This window comes from Protopterus annectens, chromosome 2.part0 (assembly GCF_019279795.1).
Source record: "Protopterus annectens isolate FY-2018-M chromosome 2.part0, PAN1.0, whole genome shotgun sequence".
In the NCBI taxonomy this organism is placed as follows: Eukaryota; Metazoa; Chordata; order Ceratodontiformes; family Protopteridae; genus Protopterus; species Protopterus annectens.
In genome coordinates, this window is record NC_056728.1 from 2,045,773 (window position 1) to 2,065,420 (window position 19,648).

Consider the following 19,648-nt stretch of genomic DNA (forward strand, 5'->3'; position numbering starts at 1 on the left):
TATTTGCCCAACCTGTGTTCACTTCTTTGTAGGCATGTCACATATGTTCTCTTTGTACCGGTGTCACATTAAACGTTTTGTATGAAGTTTAGGAAATCTACCAGTAGGAGGTTCTTGTATCGCATGAAGTAGCTGTCCTGGGTAGTTAGGAAGGTCTTTCTGAAAAGTCATGCAGAGGAGTATTCATCAGAGTCATGAGAAAAATCAAAGTTCATTGAAAAATCCACAGGGGAATTGAGCATCCTTTTGGGAAAGCTGGAGACGTCATAAAGATTTTGTTTTAAAACCAGTGAACACTGAAGAGAGAGGAAGAGACAGGGACAGACGATAAGAACAATATCAGGAAAACATCTCCGAGGAAGTCAGAAAGTCCAGACTATCCATCTGTTAGTAAAAGTGTATTCTCCCAGAAAAAAACTGATTGCATTGGCCCATATGTATGAACATAAGTATACATACACATATACCATTTGGTAAGGATAGTATTCTAGTATGCAGCTTATAATAAGAAACTGGAAGAAAAATTGTCATATACATCACAGTGTAAACTGTAGTACTTGGTCTGTTATCGAGTTTAGGTATTGCCTTATCTTACTAATTACAGCTTAAAGTGCTTTATTGCTATTGCTAATCAATGTTGTCCTTGGCATTCTTTTGAGTAGCTGTAAGACGGCTGCTACTGAATACCCGTTTAAAGGTCATATATCATTATGATGTCCCTACTGGATTCCTAAACCTCGTCTTAATAAACTCCCATGCCATTTGTTCATGCCTCACAGGTTTTCCCTTCTCTAGTTAAAGTCCACGATTTAGCCGTTACTTTTGTCTTAAGACTATGTGCGCTGTCTCAATAATCCATGTACATTCAGGTAATTCAGCAAAACCAACCTGTTACATTAAAAGTTGATAAATTAAGTCTAAGTTGATACATTAAATCTAAGTAGTACAATCACCTTTCATCCCTGAACATCACTTGCGTGGGGCTGGGATGTCAATTTTATGATGTATAAAATCCACTCTTCATCATATGTGAATCATTAAATTCAAACAAATATCCAATCTGGTGGGATAATAGAATCAACAGATTATAAAGCAAGAAACACATGTCCTAGCTCACATAAATCTTGCTCACTCTTGGCTCATAAAACTTAATCAAATTATTAAGGAATTCAAAAATGCTGTGAGAAATACCAAGGGTGCCTAGAGCAAAAGATAACCACAAACAGTAAAGACTACCTTAAGGCTATTTTTAGCTATGTATACACAATCTACAGTAATATCCTGCCATGCTCTGAACTAATAGAATTGTTTTACCCACACTGACCCAAAATCCGTAGCCAACATGCTGGCTGAGCTGAGAAAATTCAGCTCTAATTTCACTCCACCTACTGCACCCCTCGGTCTTCACACGATAGTTCGGGCTACCCCTGACATCATCAGTATTGAGCAAGATTCAGCTGTCACGTCTAAAACCTACAATAACACCAACGTAGGATTAGATGCCTAAAAGTGTCAGAATCACCTAGACAAACCTTTCCTGAACATCTTCAGTCAAACAGAAAGCACTCCATAAGAATAAATGGTACCCTCTCAAAAAAAAAAAAAAAAAGAAAAAAAAAAGAAAGGGCAGAAGGTAATTAGTGGTGTCCCTCAAGGTTCTGTCCTTGTATCACTGTGCTTTGTAATCCATTTGTACAGTTAAGTGCTAATAACCTTTGCCTAATTATAATTCACCGATGATTGCAATTGACAAATCATCTAGATTTTCCCCACTAATTCATTAATAATCCAGCAAGGCCTCGATCACACTAATAACTGGTCTTCTAATCAAGTTCTTACCCTAAATATGGTGTAGTCATCTTTGTTGAAACTTCTGCCCTAGCACGGTATTGCATAAATGGAATTCGGCTTAAAAATGACACAATGATCTGAAATTTAGAAACTAATTACAGTAGACTCCTCTGGGCTAAATAATGACAAACATTTGTGTTTTAGACTTCATATTCATTAGAAAACTGCACACTAATACAAATCCTATTTTTCCTAGTTGATTATAACCTATAAATGCTATTTTGTATGCATTTTTGATTAACCAGCCATTTATTTATCCAGCCTAATGTCCGGTCCCAGAGAGACCGGATAAGAGGGAGCCTACTGTAGACAACAAGTTTTCCTTAAGTTCAACTTGTCTTCAATACTGTCAGAAAATCCTTCTACCTCTCCTTTTGTCATGGGTTCTCATCCAGATCCAAATCCATCCCATTTCACTTTTGGCATGTATAGCACTAAACAACTCTCCCAGCTAGAAGAGACCCTAACATTTTATAACCAGACGTATCCAAGGTTTAAATAGCCGTTTTTTAATGAGGTGAACTAAAAACCCTGTCCTGATGGTCTATGATTTGTAGACCCTTCCAAGCTGATATGTGCCTTGCCTTCTGAATTAAGCCAAACCTTACTCTGCAACTTCCTTTTCCATAAAAATAAGTACTCCATATAATAAAATCAACAAAGTTAGATTCGGGAATAAAGTCATCATCACCCTGTGAAGCAAAATTTCCCTTTATTTAAGCATATAATCCATGCAACATTCAAACAACAAAGTTAGATTCAGGAATAAAGTCATCATCACCCTGTGAAGCAAAATTTCCCTTTATTTAAGCATATAATCCATGCAACATTCAAACTTAAATTTTATGAATAGATGCGATATTGTGAGTATTTCATGATATGTAATTGATTTAATTAATATTGTGTGCCTTTTTAAATCCAAGATTTGATGGTTTCTGCTTGGCTCTCCAGGAAGGTATTTTACTGAAGGGTTAGGAAGGGAAGAAATAGTGTTCACCCTGCCCTCGTGCTTGATTTCTTTATTATTTTATGTTTGTAGTTGTCTGAATTAGTATTTTTCATCATCCCAATATAGTTGTAGACTCTGAACCTCTAACTGTATCAAACTAAACATCATCATATCTCCGTCCTCCCTGATGTTCAGCATTAGATCACAGTCCGCAGTAGCCTAAGATGTACGGTTTATATCCTGCATAGGATGTAACAATCAACCAACTTCTAACACTTGTGTGGCACCTTGTATGCACCCAGACTGTTGAAAGCTCGAGCTAGGTAGGGAGAAAATCTGTGGTCTGGGTGTCAAGCCCTTCAGAGCTTTCATGTCAACTGAAAGAGGGAGATGAGAGCCCTGAAAAAAGAGGTCAGTGGTAGGTGTATAAAAAGCAGTGCCCTCATACTCTCAACTGTCCAGATTTTTGCCTCAAACTTTTGGTCTCTTTCTCATAAAATGTGTTGTTTTCTGGCAAATCGCTAATGATTGAAGTCATCAAATAATGACATGCATTTGAGTTTTGGACTTCATATGCTTCAGAAAATACATGCCAACACGTGACCTGTTCTAGCAACATTCTAAATTTATAAAAATATTTAAAATAAGTCCCTGTTTTGGAGCCGTTGTCCCCCCATTATTTTGAGCTTTGTCCAGATTTCTTGCACTAAGAGGTTGGGGAAGTATGAATGTCCTCCCTGGCAAACAAAAATGTATAAAAAAATAAGGGGGGCGGGAGTGGGGGGAGGAGTGGCTACTGCAGCTGTGATCGCTTCAAACATCTACTGTTATGGTACGTTTGCTTACACAACTGTACTAGTGTTTGTCATACTGATCACTGCTGCAGTAGCCTAAGCCATATGTGTAGATTACTAAAGCTTGTAAAGAGTAGTTGTGCAATAAATCCCTGAAAGAAATGCTAGACTACAAGTGGGCCAGCTGAAATCCCTTGCTCCTTTTTTCAATTCCTCTGATGGAATTTGATTGGAAGGCAAAACTCTGCAAAGGTAAAAGTCATTCTGGTAGCACTTTACTGGCCCTGTCACATCTGGTTCACCCTTCTTCTACCTTACCTTTCAGAGAAGCCATTGTACTTGAGTTCCATGGGAATACTGTTGACCCAACAAAAAGTAAGTGTCAGTCGTCTGGCTTGCTGCTTTTTCTCTTTTTTTCTGCACTTGCAGTATTTGTAGGTAATGCCTTTTTTTGAGTCAACAGTGCACTTCTTCCTTCCCTGAAAAGCCCAGTTTAAGGAGATGAACAATTTGTACACTTTGTTTTTCATCTAGCCCAACTCTAAGGACTTAAGAGATTTTCTTAGAGGATATGAAGCTGTATTTCTTAAGGATGCCTCCTTACAAACGGGCTGCTACCGAGAAAACTTCCTTCAGGCTGGACCTGTCTGCTGGAGTGGCGTTCCTAAAAACATTAAGCAAATGAATCCATCCATCCATCCATCCATCCATCCATAACCCCTTTTCCCCATTTTTGTTCATGGGGTCAGGGTGTCACTTCACAGTGGCAGTTACCTAAAGCCAAGGTTTACATGATAAAATTCAAGGAAAAAAAAAAAAGATTTCACATAGAAACAGTTGTTTCAGGGATGTGAGTAGTCAGTCGAATATCATATTAAACTGTCTTCAGCATGTGTTTGTACCAAAATTAACTACACTACCAGCAAAGGCTTCATTGTAGATACTACAGGTATGTGCTAAAATATATTTGTATGTAATGCGCTCAGTTTTCTTAACATTGTATAAATCAACTTAAATTTCAAATTCACTGTAAATGTTGACATGCATTACTTTTCCATTTATGTACTGGCTGCATGGAATTAAGCTTCAGCATGTATTGATATTCTTATTCTCCTCATGCAGATACATATAACCACTTGTGGTTATGGGGCACAGACCATGTGCAGTTTGTTCAGCCCAGGCCCAAGCTTATTGGAAAGGTCAATGTGCTGTGTAGTGTACTGCCTATTTTCAATATGTCTCCGTTACATGAATATGTACTTAACCTTGTGCAGTGTACACAATTGCAAGCTACAGAACTTTGTGCTGCTGTGCCTTTCTGTGTAAGGCTTTATTGAAGCCAATATCAATATGTGGTTATTTCCTTAACTGCAGTTGTTAATAGATTGCATATGCATACTCTCTAAAACTCTTGTGTTTTGCATAAGTTCATAGGTAAGTACTAGGCAATCGGTCTGCAAGATCATTTCAAGTCTAGCCAAAAAAACCCTATTCAGAATTTACTTCTAGCCTCGAGTAGGGCAAGACAAGATAGACTGGGAGAGAATTTGAGGCTGCCTATCCAATTTTCTGTGTTTACCTTGAAGGCGGCAAGGGTGCTACTCTGCTTAGCATGTAATGGAAGCTTGTTCCTGAGGTGAGGGATGCACTGGAATATGAATCTGTCATGCCAACGTATCTTCTTTATCTGCTGATGAAGGTTCAGTTCCTTAGTTTCTGATGTACCATTAATTCTGCAAAGGAATTGGATCTTTCATGGCACAAAAGGCTAGACATAGATCTTCATGGAGGAGTCTGTAAGAGACTGACTACAGAGAAAGGGCTGTAGTAAAAAAAAATCCAAAACATGGAAACATTGAGGTAAAATGCAGCATTTATTCCAAACAGGAAACAAAATCGCAAAGCTTTCAGGATCAACTCTTCCTCAGTGTGTACAGAGAAAGGGCTGCCAGTCTCGCCTGATAACTAAGATTTTTGAGGTCACTGATCTTTTTAATTATGAATCCTCTGAGGTGTCTAAAGTTGTGTAATATGTTTAGATAAATACATGCCAAAAAGATGCATTCTGTTCAGTAGTGGGTCTGATGAGGTGTGAATAAAGAGGAATTGGGATGACTTTGGATCTAGTGGAAATGCATTTGGAAATTTAGTTAGGCCATGAACTGTTGTGAAGATGTGATAGTCAAATGATAAAGAATCATCAACAAGAGTGCCTAGATCACGTGTGACATTGACTGAATGGAGGGATGCATCTCCCATACAGTAAGTGAAACGGTTTTGTTTACCATAATGAACTGTGCTACATTTTTTTACATTTAATTTGAGACCATTGTCCTTGCACTGATTGTTAACATGGTCTAACCTGTGTTGGTGCAACTGAGTCAGTTGAAAATTGAACACCACCAATCAATTTATGGCCATATGCAGACTTGGTGAACCATAGGATAGAAGTGCTGTCCTGAAGGTCTGAGAAATATTTATGCCAAATAGGAAAGGGCCCAAAACCGAGCCATGTGGTATACCACTGGTAACAGTTTTGCTTTCAGAAGTGGCACATGCTACTCTAACCGCATGTTTTTTGTCAGACAACCAGTTAACTATTCATGGTATAATATAAGGATTTATATTCAGATTTACAAGTCTGTCAATAATGCTGGCATGCGGAATAGTATCAAAGGTCTTGACCACGTCTGGATATGCTGTATGCACTGTATAACCACTATCCACTGCTTCATTTACTTTTTCAAAGAAATTTAATGAGGTGCTTCATTTACTTTTTCAAAGAAATTTAATGAGGTTAAAGAGGCAGGACCTTCGTTTGATAAAGCCAAATTGATGAGGGTCTAGAGGTGAAAGATTTTCAATGTTCAGATTAATGAAGTCAAAGATAATGCACTCTATAGCTTTACATCTGAGGCTAGTGAGACTAATGGATCTGTAGTTACCAGGGTCAGTGGTTTAGCCACCTTTGTGTAATAGCATATTACGATTGCAGTTTTCCAGGCTTCAGGAGATTAACTGGTGGAGAGGCTTGGGTATTCTTAGTTTTGGAAAGGGCTAAGATGATTTGTTCCATAGTTATTAAATGGGGTGGTTGGGATTGTGGAACCTGGAGAAAATTTGAACTAAACGTGTTTGCTAGAATATTAGCTATTTACTGCCTTGGTGATGCCTATGTTGTTCTGTTTGCTCTCTGTTAGACTTATAACAGTGCTCCCATTCTAATGTCTGTTAAGGATACCAATATTCTGATGTTTGGTTCTGTTCTTCTGATGATGTCGGTATTATTTATTGTGTTTGCCAAAATGGCAGGAGTTGTGGCTGAAAAGGGTCCTTGGGACCCCTTCACTTACCTGTTTAACAAAGGAAAGCAAGTAAAGTCCTGTTTTGGCTTTTTTCTTGCAGTACTTCTCCGATATTTTTGAAAGTGGTCTGAATTATTCTTCCTTTAAAGTACGTTTAGTTGGCATCCACTAAATTTCATCAAAGGTAATATTGTGTTCTTTAGAGGAATCAAGTCCTCTACTGAGCGATCCAGTATGTCTATAGGATTTGTAGGTTTTGGAAAAATTGAGTCCGACGCCATTGAGTGTTTTAGTATCCGGCTCCATTGAGTGTTTTAGTATCCGACGCCATTGAGTGTTTTAGTATCCGGCTCCATTGAGTGTTTTAGTATCCGGCTCCATTGAGTGTTTTAGTATCCGGCTCCATTGAGTGTTTTTAGTATCCGGCTCCATTGAGTGTTTTTAGTATCCGGCTCCATTGAGTGTTTTAGTATCCGGCTCCATTGAGTGTTTTAGTATCCGGCTCCATTGAGTGTATTAGTACATCCGATTTTGAAGTCCTTTACTGGTGGTGCTCCTCCTGGTAGTCATTAACCTTAGACAGATGATTTCTGAGTGAACTTGCTGTTCTTTTGCTGAACCACATTTTTTTACAAGACCTTTTTCTTAAAAGCAGTTTAACTTTTATGCCTAGAGTTGCAACTGAGTCAGTTTTGAGCTAATAATAAATAATTGCTTTAATCTTGGCGAGAACTTGCTACATTGCATGGATATTCAGTTAAGATGTTAATGTGGACAAAACCAGGTCCATATCCAAGCTTTTTTTTTTCTTTTCCTTAGGAGTCTTTGTGTTGTAAATGCATTCCAACAGAACAAAGCAACAACCGACATTAATACAGAATCTCCAATATTACAGATTGCAACATTTGGTGGTACACACAATATTTGACTGTAAAATGGGCTGCAAGAGGGAGCAAACAACAAAATGTCATACAACAGATTACCAACTAAGATTACAAATGATCACCAAAAAGTTAGTTGTGAAAAAAAACTCCCCCTTTATAGTCAAGTAGTCCATCCGTCAACATCAAATGAATATTTCAAGTTCTCATATGCTAAAATAACACAGTTTAGTTTTTATTATATTTTAGTTTGTATTTGTTAACTTGTCCTGATTTCATCCATAGGCAGACATTCTCTGCCATCTTTGGACATTAAGCAAAGAACTTCCTTTTAATTCAAGAGTATAACAGCAGTCATCTTGACATTAGGTGCTCTTCCTTTCAGTCACATGTCGGCAAAGCTTTGTATCCTTTAGTGCAACCATCACCAAAGTCAACTGATGGAGAGCATATGCATTCACAGTGCAATAATATTGTTCTGACGTCCAGTTCAACCTTTTGATTGAAAGGTACATACAAAATTATTCCATCTTGACCCGATTTATCCCCATCCCTTTCTTAATTGATCTACAATTTTATTTATACTGCATCCTTTTTCCTCTTCTTTCGTATTTCCTCTAACTAAAATATGTCATAATCTTCATTTATTCTTCTCTGTACCCTCTCTCTTTTCTATTATGTGGTGCTACCTAGCTCTCCCAAATACCTTCAATCAACAAGTAGGTATAGATGCCAGTTATGTTGCTGTTTGACAGTATGTGGCTGATGCCATCACCCAGTCTTCCCAAGTCACTAATCTCCTTTGTACTTCTCTTGCACCTGCTAATTTTCTCCCTGTTGCAGTATTGCTGTGTAGTTTTTTAGTCCCTTTATATTTTTCCTTAATACTTTGTCTTTGTCATTGCTTTTGTTTGCCAAATCCTGAAAGCTTTGGTTGATGGAGCACACTTTTTAGGTTTCTCACAATCCGTACATCAGTCACTATGGCCTTGCAGACATATTTCGCCAATCACATACATACTTATGCTTTGACGAGGAAGTCAATTTTACCACCCATCTGTCTAGCCAACAGGGGATAAGCTGGCCACTCTGCCTTCTTTTACTAGTTACTTTTTACTAGAACAGTTCTACTTTTTACTAGAACAGTTCTACGGCCATCTTGCTTCGTCTTAGTGTAATAAGCATGATGATACTAGTTCACACCATGTAACAATTATACCTTTCATAATTTTCAACATCGCATGCGCCACTCTACTACTCAGAAATAGTACAGTCTATTTCATCACACTGCTGGATTGCTCATTTGAAGTGTGTGTGGGTTGAACTGTGATGAAAACAATCCAACAAAAAGCCACTAGGATAATACATTCCTTTACTGCTATATATTTATCATATATGGCAATTTAACCATATATAGACTTCTTGGTTGCATGTAATCTCTCTTCCCTTATGTCTTCTGTTTCTCCTGTAGTGTCAGAATTGTTAATTCAATAGACTGTCTTTTTTTTTGTTCCACTTGCAATTGCACTGTTATTGCAGGTGATTCTCTTAATTTTCCATTGGCTTCACCAGGCTGTCATAGGTAAGCACTTTGGTATTGTAAACCGCCTCCAGCTAGAAGTGGCACATTAAATTTAATTATTCTCTGTTTATTTTCTCGTATTGCATGCACAAAATGCAGGTGTTGTATCTTAAGAGTAGTTATGCTTTAGAAACACATTTCTCCCTGCCACAGTGTTTTCCCCCAAGTTGCCTCAACATCCACAGAATTTACTCATTTTTCATAACGGATCAAAAATTGGTCTTGGTTGCCCATATTTAATTTCAGACTCTGATAGTGACAGATGTTTCACTTGTGCTATTCTCGGGGAATCTTTTTGTAAAAGTAGTCCACACTGCCATCTTCCTTTTCATTGTTTCAAATTCATTTTTTCCTTGTCTTCCGTAATACTGCGCAACTTTAATTTGTTTTCTTTCTTGACATATCTTTCATTCCATTTAAATGCTGCCTCATTTGCAGCAGTTGCTTTACCATCTCAGCTGTCTCATCACAGATCTTGTACACTTATTGTTTTTAGCTGGTTCACTGGCTTCCTAATGGTCAGACATATACTTTGAGCCATCATACATAACCACATTGGAATGTTCAGTATATAAATCAGCTTCTTCCAGTTGTAAGAGCTCAATCTGTATGGCTTCCAGCCTGTTTATCCCCTCAAAAACCTTTCTGCTGGTAGAATGTGCAACTTCTTGGTGACCCCATTTCTACCAACTTTTCCTTTATAGTATTTGGTTTTCACCACAGAATCCACTATTCACCAACCAATAAGACAACACCTCTACTCATTGACTTGATAAGAAACACATTAAATGAACTGTTATTTGACTATTGTGCAGTTTTAACTGCTTTTTAATACAGCAGTCCAAGGAGGCAGCTAGATTCAAGAAGATCTGTGCTTCTATCCATCTGACCTGAGTTTTGAAGCATTTGTTTGACTGCTTACAAAACTGGTCAGAAATGGCCCAATTTCTTAAGCCTGTGACAAACGTCTGCTGAGAAAGAGGTAAGTGGAACTTTGTGGAATGGAATGTGTCTTACCCCTACTAGCAGCCATTGTTCTGAGGCTTGTGAGATTCCTTGTCTCAGTCAGAAAAACAAGAGTCTGAATTTTAATGCCAACAAGAAGAGGATCTTAAGTATGTGTACTCTTTCTGGTGTTGGTATACTGTCAGAGCTGGTTAATGAAGTGATTTTTTTTTACCATATATTAAAGTTTGAAGAAAATGTTTTTCAGTGTAGGATCATAGGGGAGCTGGATTCTGTTATGGCGTGTGGTCAGTACAAGGCAGAGAATCCATTTAGGATAACTTGCCAGTCTGCCTCAAGAGAGGATACATGGTGTACACCTATAAACACACACATACCTTACAACATGACTTTGGGATCAACTCATATTGGCAAACAGTGGACATGCACACATCACACATGGGAGATAATTTGGTTAAAAACAGAATTCAAGGACTTAGTGCTGTGAAGTAGCAATACTAACAGCTGCCCTTTTATTTTATCTGTTTCAGGAAAATTCGCAGCAAGTCAGTAGATTTGTGCAGCATGCTTTTAGTGGGTTGCTGTTGAACTTTAGACACCTTTGTTGAATATAATTATTGCGAGTGTAAGACTAGAAGCCACGAAGTCTTCATACCCTACTCTGAGTGAAAATCTTATTGTCACAGTAATGCATGTCATGTTAAGTGAGCAGTTTGTTCTTAGTGTGTGAATCCTAACTGTACATTGATATGATTTCTCCTTTAGGAAAAACTCAATAATTTTCATGAGCGTGCGCTGTCTGTTCTGGCAAGCTGTTTAGAAGAAATGGAAAGCAGTAAGAATGTAGATGCACTGCGAGCTGGCTTGAGGTGAGATTTGGCAAAAAAGCTGTTAAGAAGTTTACAGATTCTTTCCTTGTATTTCTATGTTTCCTTCATCTTTTATCATTACTTTTGTTTAATTTGCATTTCTTGCTTACATCTTTCGACTGACATATGCATTTCCTAAGTATGTCTCATCACCATATTGTTTAAACGTGAGGAATGGGACTCTGAGCTGTTAATGGGCATCATCTGTCTTCCTGTGTTTCCTTTTGCCTATTTTGTGACTGTGAGCAGGTTACTTTACCAGGCAGTGCCCTTGAAGTCACCCCTGATAAATGCAATTATGCCTCAGAGGGGTTATTAAATTAAATAAAAATGCTGTAACTTTGAGTGTGTAGGGAATGAGGTCATTCTAGTAACATTTTCAAAATGCAAAAATTGCATATTGCAATGCTGACTATACACAGTTTTATTCACGAAACTGACGCCAATATGTTTTGTTCATTTGTGGTTTTATTCTCACCTTTTTGCACAGAGTTTTGGTCAGAATTAATAGAATTCCCCATGCATTGCAGGAATATGACTTTCTTGCTTCAGAAGAACTCCTAAAGCAGCCTCTAACTGGTTTTCTTTTGAAATGTTGTGTTTACAGGGTGCGTGGGGCTTACTATGTGCTAGGACTGCATGGTAGCAGTCTATTTGGCCCCAGCCTTGGGCTATCCTGTAGACCATAAATCAGGCAGAGCTATACAGAAACCCTCCATTTTTGTCCTGCTAACCTAGATTGAGCCTTACTACATTGCATTCAGTACTTTGCCTTTAGAGAATGGTCACCAGCCTCTGCTTCTTTAGCTTCCCTGATGAGAAGTCAATGGACAATTCGATGCTGGCATACATATACTGCCTCCTGCAAATGATCCCTCCCTCAGTGCTTAATCCAACAACAAGGGGTTAAGCGCTATTCATTGTGTATCCTGACAGCTAGCAGGTGCTCGTTTTCCCTATATTGGGCCTAATATCAAGGTACCTTGTGCTGGGTTACCAGAATTTGGCCATACCATCAGTGGACTACCTGAAGTATGGATACCAGGCACTGACTGAAGTTATTCAGCCCTTATCTCAGATGCAAGAGTCAACCACAATTCAAGCTTGTGGTGTGTATACTAGACTACCCTCAGTACAACCCTGAACTAGATTCCAGGGGTGAAGTTAACCCAGTTGTTTTGGTAGGATGGGGAAGATTTTTGCCAGTTCAGAAAGAGAAACCAGGAACCAAACATGAAAAACTGATGGAGGTCCAGGGAACACACAAGTCCAGTATAAACTACACAGCTAGTAGCAACCACCAAAAATGTATTAAGCAAAAACAGCAGTCAAGCGCTTTTGTCCTGCATCAAGACTTCATCAGAACTGCAGTAATCACATAAACCACACAATATAAAGGAACATCCTGTAGTCATGTGGTTAAAACCCACCAATACAAATAATATTTAAAAAAATTAATTAAAAACTTGAAAATATACTGATAATTTGAAACAAGTGTGTATGAGTGAAAAACAGTGTCAAACATGTTACAATGTATATACAACAAATTATAAAGCTGACTGATGAATTACCCCTCCATACTTTTCAACTTTAGGATTGGGGTAATGGAACAGCAGTCATTAAGCCCAGGGGGTGCAAGAGCATCACACATCAACATCCAAATTAATTCCTTTCTGTTGAGGTGGTGTTCTGCACTAAAACCTCTTGCAGCCCATTCCATATCGTCCAACACTACAAACTTGAAGTGGTGGTGAGGAAAAGCTGAAATATGCCTATACAAGGCATTGGTGTTTTTCACTTTCTTGATGTCATTCAAGTCTTAATAAATTCTTTCATTAAGCTTACGAGTAGTCTTTCCAATGTAGAATGCCTTACAACATTGACAGATAACTCCATATACCACCTCTTGGATACACAATTGAAGTGTTTTTTCCCTTTAAATTTTCTATTCCTGATGAAAAGAGTCTCAAAATAAAATATGCTGACAATAATTGCAATGATTGCACTTGTACATGCCCTTAGGTCTACATGAACAACTTACGGCACCTTTAATTTCTAAAAGGTTCTTAAAAGACTTGCCCTTTCTGACAACAACCTTTGGCTTGACCCCAAACAATTCTTTACCTTCATTGAAACTCCATCACAGTTGGCCAAAAATTATGCACTGTGTCCATTACTTCATAGATGTTAATAGAAAAGGTGACTATTGGTGAACATTCAAAAGGGACAATTGATGGCTGTGTTTCTTTGGGCAAGCTATTACCAGCCAAATGGTCATCAATTCGACCACCATGAATAGGCAGTAGTGGTTTGTAGAAACCATTCCTCCTCCTCTTACTCTGGACTTCTTCCTTAATACTGTCCAATAAACCATGGGGGTAACCTCTCTTACTGAACATGCCAATCAATGTGTCTATTTCAACAGTGAAGGTGGCATCATCAGAAATCATACGAGCAAGTCTGACCAACTGCCCCTTGACCACATCCCTCTTTTGAAATTGTGGATACCAACTATCAAAATGGAGGCAAGAGTTGGAAAAAGTTTTTTTACGATAGATGTTGGAACAAAATCAAAGTAAAGAAAATTGTTAGTCCAAACCAGAGCCATAAGTGTACAAGCTGTGTTAATGTCATTATTCAACAACAGTCCTATGTCAGAATACTTTCCAACCCTACTTTGTGGGAAATGATAAAATATAAATTTTGGACATCTGCTGTGACCAAAAATACAATCACCCGAGAAGCTAGCCCGGTCAAAAAATCCCAAGAATCCTTGCAAATATGTGGGACTTCAATGACTGATGGTTTTAATAGGCTGTCCACATATTTGGCTATGTAGAAGGTCTTGCTTCTACCCACATCCACTATGGGTATTAAAGGTGGATTTTGGAGATCTTTATTAATTTTGGGTATCCCAAAGATGCCCGCTACCACTGGATGCTGATTGAGTAAATAATCATGTGTGTCACTGTTAACGTGCCCCTGCATAACCAGGTCTATATTAGAACACTGAACTTTCAAAATTTCAAGTGTTCTAATATCGAACCCTATTAATCGAAAATTTAAAACTTCAAACATACAGAATAGCTAATTTTTTTACTAGGGAAAAAAATTGCTGTTCCAAAACACATACACACAACACAAGCACACCAAACAAACAGCAATCCACACACATGCACCTAAACTCTTACACCTAACCCTACATTAAACTATACATACACCACTAAGTATCCACTTACCTTAACCCTAAAATCCGTCACTATCACACAGTCACCTCACCCGCGCCCTAACCCTAACTCACCTAACCCGCCCTAACCCTCATGTCCACACAATTGCACACTTACCTGAACCTGACCCGTAACTTTCCACCACAGCGCTGAAAATACCGAAGCAACAGAAATGGACAACCAAATTCTTTCCCTAGGAAAAAATTTGGTTTTCTGTTTCTTCGATTTTTTTTCAGCGTTCGCTGAAAACGGGTCGATATTAGAACACTCGAAATTTTGAAAGTTCGGTGTTCTAATATAGACCCGCATAACCATGTCATAAAGACGGAAATGAATTTTTGAATAGGCAATATTGAGCTCCTTCTTAGATGTCTGGACATAAGTATCGGTGAAAAGTAACTCATACATACAATTATTATAGTCATTGACATCCATCACAACTATTCTCCCACCCATGTACGGTTTCATTATCCTGATTACTCTTGTTGCTACATAGTTCTTTGAACAACAAAGCCTCCTCATTGGATAAGTTGTAGTCTCTAGCTGTTTTTTTTTTTTTTTTTTTTTTTTTTTTTTTTAGGAAAAGATTTCTGAATTTCTAATTCACAAATTTTCTCAGAGAGATAACCAGCTATTTAATGGTGGGTTGAATGAACTAGCTTTTTTGAGAGTTTTTTTGGGGTTTGTGCCAGAGTTCAGTGAGTCCGTTTTGAACCAGAGTGCCAAATTAAGCTTACGTGTGAATAATTTTAAATCGACCTCAGCCAAATCAGACTCGAAACTCAACCCTTTACAACTGAGCATTCCAGTGTGTTAAGTAATTTTGAAAACTTGTTACACACTGAAAAATCATTATCCATATTTTGAATACAAACTGGTACCTCCCCAAAATTATTAGGGGTAACCATATTTTCAACATCAGAAAACAAGCAAGAGCTAGACTCGATAGATGTGGATACCTGTAAAGCAGGTTTGATAACCATATTAAGTGTCAAAATTAACAATATTTGCAGCTGAATTATTCAAGGATTCAGGACAGTCATCCAGCTGTGCCTCACTAACTAACTAACTTAAAACTCCAGTAAAGCTAGAACCTCCACTGAGTGACCACCCAAACCTCTTGTATCAGAGGCACATGGGATATATGCAAATGACCCTTATGAACATCAGGTGTTTCAGCTAATTGGCGATTCTGGATGCCCATGACTTGTTTCGTCATTTTAATGGACAATTTCAGGCCAGTAAAGCCAAACCCCACTAGCTGTGGATATGCATATTTCGGCCTTGTTATGACCTCGTCGGCACAGCACAAGCAAAGTGTTTGACTAAGCATAAGAAACACAGGGCTGTTATACCCAGGAAAATAGTAGAAAACAAATACCCAGTAAGCAGGTAGCATAAATGAAGAAAAACAAAGCAAAGTTGGACACTGCTGACAGCTTAAAAAATCTTCTTTATTCTTAAAATCACAAGATGATGACCCTTCTTCAGATAAGTAAAATGAATGAGATGGTTCACTTATATACATATAAAAGCCAATCACATTCAAGCACATTCAGTGAAAGACAACCTATTTTTCAAAATAGGCTTAATTGATGTAATCATTTAAACCTGGCTTCCTGTTTGCCATTAAGCTAGCAATCCATTTGTTTCTACAGTTTCTGTTTGAAGCACAATACTGGGTTTAACATTTACAATAACCCTAAATTTAAATGTATGTGTAGGATACAAAATAAAATGGATTGCTAGCTAATGGGGTGTATTTTGAAAAATAGGCATGTGATTGGCTTTATATGTATATAAGTGAAACCCATCTCTATTCATTTTATCTTGAAGAAGGGTCATCCCAAAAACTTTTTTTATTGATTTTAAGAATAAAGAAGATTTTCTTCATTTATGCTACCTGCTTAAGTTGACTTTGGCGTCTTACTGGGTATTTGTTTTCTACTATTTTCCTTGGATTTGTGTATCCAGTATTTTGCATGCTATGGCAGCGGAACCTGTTGTGCCAGAAACTACTTCTGTGAATGGACATCAAAACCAAGCTAATAAGAATGCTTTATGGCATCCTAAAAAAGCCCTGAACTGTGGAAATCCATTACTTAATTTGGGCTTTTCTACATGTAAAATAGGCATGAGTGGCTCCAAACCAGTAGCTGTGGATAGGAACTTTGAGGAACTAATTTGTGACAACTTTTAAAGTGAACAAATTGCAGAGACTTCAATGGCAGGAATATCATTTAGAGGCTTGTATCCAATATGGCATTGTTCCGAGGGGTATGCGGATACTTTGTATGCCAGCACAAGGTGACCGCTACCCGGAACTTTTGGCCAAATGGCAAACTATCAACATTGAGACTAGTTTTAAGTATATGTCCTTGCTGAATGAGTTCTTTTCTCCGGAGTTGGATAATTTAAAAAAAGAAGTGACTGAATTGCAACATAAGCTTGAAGCTGAGTTTAGCGATGGGCCATATAGTGAACGCATGGAAGCACTATATGTTACCTTTACTGAGAATGACGACAAATTGAAAAAACAGAAAACGGGTAAATTACAAAGAGATTTCCTGGACTTCACTAATGGGAACATCTTCGTATGGCCCAGGGCCAATGAAAATAGATCGATGGTGAATACTGCTAGGCGATTGGCAGATTCAACCAGGAGGGGAGGCAGGAGTGATGCGATGACGATGATGACGAACATAGCGTCTAAATGTAACACGTTTCCCACTCCGTTTCAGAAGGAGAAGGAGAGTGGTATCGGAACGCGTTTTGTGACAGCCAATATAACAACACATGAATCAAGGGAGGAAGAACCAACGGCTGACTTGGCTGATGAACAAACGGACACGGAATCTATTCGAGTGCAGGAGGGTCCTGCCAGTGTCACGATTGATGTGACAAACTCAGGTACCAGTTCAAATCATGATGTAGGTACCTGCTCTTCACAACAAATTGTCGCAGTGAACTCTAATTCAGATGGCAATTCCTTGGGGGCACGCCCCAAGATACAAGGAGCGAGCCACAATAGTAAAAATTTTTTGGGACTGTTACCAGCACCGTCAAAGAAAGATCCCTGGAAGCGGTCAGTGGCGAGGACAGGGGACCGACAAGAGAAGAAAAATTTGGGACTGACTGCTGATAATGATATGGGTATTGTTACTAACTTATCATCTTATGTTTTAAACTCTAGAGAATTAGAGGTGTTGAATAAGGGATTAACCTTTATTCCGAGCAAAAATGGTTGTTATGATGAAATGTTGATAGATATTATGCTATACTGCAGGAATGTGTCACTGAAGTTAATGTATGGTAACAGTAATGAGAAAGATTATTCCCTTAGAAAACCAAGTGGTTTTGTCCATAATTAACATCAAGTTTGAATTTGTTCGTTAGTGCATGTGAGAAAGATATGATAGATTACTACAAGGAAGCAGACTTTAAGAAATATCACAACTTATCTGCTGAACAAAGGATAGCACTGAATAGTCTCATTGCAAACAGGGACATTGTGATAAAAAATGCGGATAAGGGGGGTGCCATTGTCCTTATGGACACGACATGGTATAACAACAAATTGAATGAGCTATTACAAGATAGTAACACGTATCTACTCATAAATCTCCTAACTGTAAAAAGTATTATAGATAGGGTGAATATTCAATTAAATGCTCTATTGTTTGAAATGAAAATTTCTGAGGAAACTTATCAGTTCCTCAAAATAGAGAAACCAGTTATTCCGATCTTTAAAGCACTACCGAAGATACATAAATCTATCCAAAACCCACCCCTTAGACCGATAGTATCTGGGAGGGGATGGGTTACGGAGAATGTGTCGATATGGGTGGAACACACTTTAAAACCCTATCTAGATCAAATGGATAATGTGTTGAAAGACACAGCACATTTTTTAAGGCTACTAGGTCAATTGAATAAATCCTATAGTAAGAATTTACTGATGGTCACTATGGATATTCAAAGTCTATTCACTGTGATTGACAACAACTTTGGTATTGATAGTGTACAATTGCTCCTGGGTGACCTAGGAGTTAGTGATGATAAGTCATCACTCATTACATCACTATTAAGCATTGTTTTGGAGAATAATGTTTTCTGGGAGGTAATGGCATATATAGCAAGGGGTCGCCATGGGGACCCCTTGCATATGCAAATTTGGTTCTCTCTCAATGGGAAAGAACACATGTCATCAACAATGAGGAATGGAGACGTCAAATACAGTTATATCTACGTTTTGTAGATGACATTTTTCTTTTGTGGGATGGGACAGAGGAAGAACTAGATGAGTTTATTAACCACTTACACTCCACTACGAAGTTTTTTAGGTTTTCCATCAACATGTCACGCAGTTCCATAGATTTCTTAGATGTATGTGTACAACAGGATACAAAAGGCTTTAGATCCAAGCTACATAAGAAAGATTGCTGGAAGAACTCACTCTTGGCATTTGACAGCATGCACCCTAGATATACATATCGCAACATAGTACAGGGGCAGGTGAGCAGGGTCTCTAGGTTATGTCTTCTAGAATCAGATTTTGAAGAGGAGACGACTAGACTTAAGGAGAACTTTAATGATAGGGGCTACAAGCAGAATTTGGTAAATGAAACTGTGGAAAGAGGTAGATCCAAGTGATTCACGGATTATAAGCCCTGGATTTCAAGAGCTTTTGAAAGGGGTGAGGTCAAAAAGAGCAATGAAGCTTTATGCAAAGTCCCGTCATGTTAAACTATAGCAGTAATACTAGTGATATCTGCAATATAGTGAGGAAGAACTGGAACATCTTGACCAGTGATTGGGGGGCATAGTGGGACCTCAGCCCACTTTTAGGTATAGAAGGAATAAAAACTTAAAGGATCTACTATGCAAGGAACCTTCCGTGCCAAATGTGTCCTATGCTTTACCATACTCAATAGGAACGAGTAATTGTGGATTATGTAAAGCTTGTCCATACATAAATAAAGATACTGTTTTTATACATCCCATTACCCAAAAAGTGTTTCACTTTAAAGGAAGAGCAACCTGCCGTACAACCAACATAGTATATTTAGCAGAATGCTGTCAATGCCAAGGTTTTTATGTGGGTAAGACGAATAGCATGTTCAAAGTAAGGATTCTTCAGCATCTTTCCAGTATTAGGAATAAAGATGAAAGAAATGCGTTATGTAGACATGTGATTTTGTATCCTACACATACATTTAAATTT

The 19,648-nt window shown here is 38.1% G+C and overlaps 1 protein-coding gene across 1 annotated transcript in view; it reads left to right on the plus strand.

Moving 5' to 3' along the window:
* The window catches only part of LOC122793688 (FAST kinase domain-containing protein 2, mitochondrial-like), a 173,697-nt gene that overhangs the window by 30,577 nt on the left and 123,472 nt on the right, over window positions 1-19,648 (plus strand). Inside the window, exon 3 of the mRNA XM_044061907.1 lies at window positions 11,094-11,197. Within this exon, the coding sequence (XP_043917842.1) occupies window positions 11,094-11,197 (104 nt within the window). The remainder of the gene's footprint in view (window positions 1-11,093; window positions 11,198-19,648) is intronic.